This window comes from Telopea speciosissima, chromosome 1 (assembly GCF_018873765.1).
Source record: "Telopea speciosissima isolate NSW1024214 ecotype Mountain lineage chromosome 1, Tspe_v1, whole genome shotgun sequence".
Classification (NCBI taxonomy): Eukaryota; Viridiplantae; Streptophyta; class Magnoliopsida; order Proteales; family Proteaceae; genus Telopea; species Telopea speciosissima.
The window spans coordinates 40,980,883-40,985,261 of NC_057916.1; the positions used below are offsets into that span (position 1 = coordinate 40,980,883).

Sequence of the window (4,379 nt, forward strand, 5' to 3'; positions counted from 1 at the left end):
AAGGCCCATCCTGTTTTGTCAATCACATTTGCTAGGAATAAAAAAAAAAAATGTTTGTCTTTAATGGGTAAAAAGAACAGTATTTAAAATATTGAAGGGATCCAAAAACAGAGAGAATTTGCTTAGACGATAATTCTCACTTCTTGACTCATTTGTTGATAATCTTTACAATACCACAAAACAAACTGAATTTCTTGGATCCAAAAACAGTCAAAATTTGCTTAGAAGATAATTCTCACTTCTTGGCTCATATATTGATAATCTTTACAATGACCCATAAAACAAGCTCAATTTTCCTTGGATCCAAACAAAATCACTCCTGCCAAAACACCTATTACAATGTCCTACTAGGGTTTCTTGAAGAGTTCATACTACTCTATACTTGGCATGTATATATGCTGCATGACTTCCATATTCCAGTAAGAGACAGAAGACAACTATATGAATGTCTAGAATAGTTTATTAATTGAACCATTCCATGAAATTGTCTTCTTCATAGGATCTGTATGTACAGAAGGACTCTTCAAGAGAGAAGGGAGAAAGAGGGAACAGTATTTCCGGGTAAGCCCAGGTCTCTGGAAAGCTCTCTTGGATGTAAGAATTTGCTTCCACATATGATTCTGTCCAGAAATCTCCACTGGATTCTGCAACTTTGTCTGATAAAACAGTACTATATTCATCAGTGCTTGAAAAAGAAAAATCACTCAAAGATGGAACTGGAGACAAAGGTGAGTCTTCTTCCAAAGTTTGGAATATTGATGGAAGAGTATTAGGGAGCAAGTTACTGGGCTCTGATGATTCTTGTTTGCTGCTTTCGGATGTTTGAGGTTTTGATTCTGATTCCATCAGAATTTGTTTCGAACGTTTTTTAAGACTGGTGTGCCAATGATTCTTGATTTCATTGTCTGTCCTTTCTGGTAATTTTGCTGCAATTGTGGCCCATCTGCAAATAAAGAAAGAACTAATTAGAGTTCTATTTCTTTATCAGCTTAAAATTAAGAACTGGATTCACTAGGAAGAAGAAAATCATGATTAATTCGTACTTATTCCCTAGAGCTCGATGCATGTTGATGATGATTTCCTCTTCTTCTCTACTGTAATTTCCTCTTTTGATATTCGGTCTCAGGTAATTCATCCATCGGAGTCTGCAACTCTTTCCACACCTTGATAGACCTGCAGAAATATAACCAAAGAAATATTTGATAACATAATCATCTGGGCTAATATGAAGATCTTAAGAAACTTTCTGCAAATGATAACCAACCTGCGAATTTCGGAAGCTCACGCCAGTTCCAATGGCCATATCTCTTAATGTAAGAGACCAACTTCTTATCTTCTTCTGGAGTCCATGCCCCCTTCTTTAATCCAGATTTCTCACAGCAGGGAGTCCTCGCCATATCTCTGGGAAGTGGTAACACTTGCACACTGGAAGCAGTAGGCAGTAGTGGAGTACTGTTACTGGTACCCAAGTTCTTCTTCAGCTCAATCACTTCACAGCTCTCGGTAAGCTACTCATATATATTTATACTAGGATCACAATAAAAATCCAAACTGTACGTATTTGACTTGGAAGCTTCTCGGTTTGTTTCCTCCAAAAATATATGGTGACCGGTCACATGGCCCGTGCTCCAGTGCCGGGTCAATAATGAAACGCGCAGGTACATCGATTAAGGGGAATTTTTTTATTTTGCAAGGATAAGAGTAGTCATTTCAACGGGACTGTATCTAGGCGTAGGTTGCACGTGTTGAAGAAATATTATTTTTTTCAATATTATATGTAGAACTTTCAGTCCGAAAATTTATATTAAAAATTTTAATGTTTGTTGGTAAAGGTAAAAAACTAATATAAAATAAATGGATCAGAGTTCTCTGTATAGGGAAGTGTGGCCCTTGCACGTATGTGGGGTCCAATGATAGCATGTGCATTGGCATCATGGGAGGTGGGATTTTCACCTTTCATGGGGATGCGACAATCATTTGGACCCTCTCTGTAAATAGATAGAATATTATTATAATTAAATTTTAATTATGCATCCCCTCTCATGATTGTAAGAACCATTCATAAATGAGTCTCACATGTAAATAGATCATATATGATCCATCCAAGATTACAAATGTTGTCTCAAGATATTGAAAATTTTATAAGGAAAGAATTTACAGTGAAATTGTGTCTAAAAATTACCAACAAAATAACACTGTCCTATTATAAAATTTTCATTACATTATGAAAATTTTAAAATATATAAAATAAACTATAAGAAATTTAATTGTTTTTTAGTAAAATTTTTCTTTCTTCTACTCTCTCTTGACGAATTCAAAGATACTCTTGACGAATTTGAAAATACTCTAATACTGTTGGTCATTATAAGAAATTCTTCTTTGACTATAGGTATGAGATAACTTGGACTTTTTATTTTTAATGACAGAATTTACCAATTATTTTACTCCCAGACCATAAAAAAAAAAAAAAACCATTTTCAAGTTGAATGTCACGATCAGGTCTGAAAGTAAACGACAATCATAAAAAACTTTTATGGTTTACTCATAGAGAGAGGTCTTAGTCCAAATAAATGCAGACTCATCAACAACACATGACATTGCCACAATGATCCAAATTCAATGGAATTAAATAATCATCATCCTTAAGTTTTACTGCAAACTTACTACATACCATTCTAGAATTTTGATTGGGGTTCCCTTGTTTTCTTACATGTTTCACGGACATGATTTTAGTGCACGGTATCGGAACGGGCATCATTAATTTATAAAATCGATATGATATCGATACGGTATCGATTTGGATCGACTGTATCAAACAAAATTACCTCTGAATCTTCTTAAAAAATGAATTTTCTAACCACTTTACCTCTTGTCCATACCATGCTATTGATAAGATATCGGCACAATATCGATATCCTGACTAGTAAAATCGATACGAATCGTCCTATACAATACCCATACTTAGAACCATGTTCACGAATGATACTAGGAAAGGACGCAGGAAACAGAGAAATGATGGCACATAACGTTTTTGTTTTTTGTCTGGTACAATGGCAAATAATGTTCATGGCCAAACCATTTGAACTTAATTTGTCCGTATTAGAATTTATTATAACGAACAAAACAAGTTCTTTACCAATAAAAAAAAAAAAAAAAAACAGAAACAAATTGTAATTAAAGCGCATATATATATACGCCATAATAAATACGCGCAGACGCGTAGTACGTAGTAAAGGGTTTCAATTTATCCAAAGACCATTTGGTTTGAACTTACTTTGTTAGTTATGGAGAGTTATAAAATCAAATCACGTGTGAAGATGATAACAAAGGGAAGATTCCTAGAACCATCGGCAGAGGGGAGAAAATTTATTAACCCTGATTGGTATAATTTGAACCAATCAGGAAAAAATAATGCAAGGCTGGCTGGACCCATAAGGCGAAATTTGAATAATTCTCGACCTATCATCTGGAATCTGGAAGGATCAATTAAGATTTTAGACACATCTATTAGTGGTCTTACTTTTATGTCCAGCGTGATATGCCTAAATGTGGTGGCATAGCTGTTTTAGGACATGGAATTGGATCGGGTGAATCGATGCGATTGAATTGGAATCTGGGTCACTCAATCCCGGTTCCAAGCTATTCTGGTCGATCTCCGGCCGATTCTACTGCAACTTCTTCTCCCAATTGTCAAACCATGCTGAAGACTGTGTCAATGCCTTCACCTTCGAGGGCTTCTACAAGGACATTAGCACCTTTACCGGGTTCATCATTGGGGCTGTGGTGGTGGTGATGATTGTAGTGAACCTAGTGGCAGTGGTGACAACGGTGGCGGCGCGATGGAGTTGGCCCTGGTAGTGGTGGGACTTTTAGGATTGGGATTTGAGAGATGATGATGATGTCAACGGGGAGTGCTTGAGCAAGAGTAAGGCGGACATTGTGCGTGATGCTCTGTTTGGGCCACATAGGCCGCTACAAGCAGCGCACCATAGAGAATCTGAATTGTGTCAAGGGAATGGTAGTTAGTGGAGATGGGGAGGTCTTTAATGTGAGAGGGAGAGAAAAAAAACTATTCTTTTAATAATGTAATTTTGGATCCTGTTTTAGTGTTTCTTGATCATTTGGAAGAATCTTTCCCTTCCGTCTTTTTTTTTTGGTAAAATTTTTCCCTTTCTGTCCAACTACAAATCACATATCAAATTCTACTACTCCTCTTCTCAGTTATGTTTCCATCATCGATGATTGAAGGTTTTCTTCCATTTATGCTTCTCAATTTCCACTTTTTCAGATGTTTTAGAATAGAAACCATTTGTTATTTAGATCTTTGTTCAATTGCGGATAATGGATGATTTTGTAGATAGAGATTCGGAGAAAAGTTG

General features: G+C 36.0%; 1 protein-coding gene across 1 annotated transcript; it reads right to left on the reverse strand.

Annotated features, from left to right (window-relative positions):
- Nucleotides 1-462: 462 nt before the first annotated feature.
- Nucleotides 463-1,459, reverse strand: LOC122649585 (transcription factor MYB4-like). Its single transcript, XM_043842794.1, has 3 exons — nucleotides 1,265-1,459; nucleotides 1,044-1,173; nucleotides 463-943 (listed from the first exon to the last, which is right to left on the reverse strand). Exons 1-3 carry the CDS (start codon nucleotides 1,395-1,397, stop codon nucleotides 463-465), a joined length of 744 nt encoding a protein of 247 aa, XP_043698729.1. The 5' UTR covers nucleotides 1,398-1,459.
- Nucleotides 1,460-4,379: the final 2,920 nt, after the last annotated feature.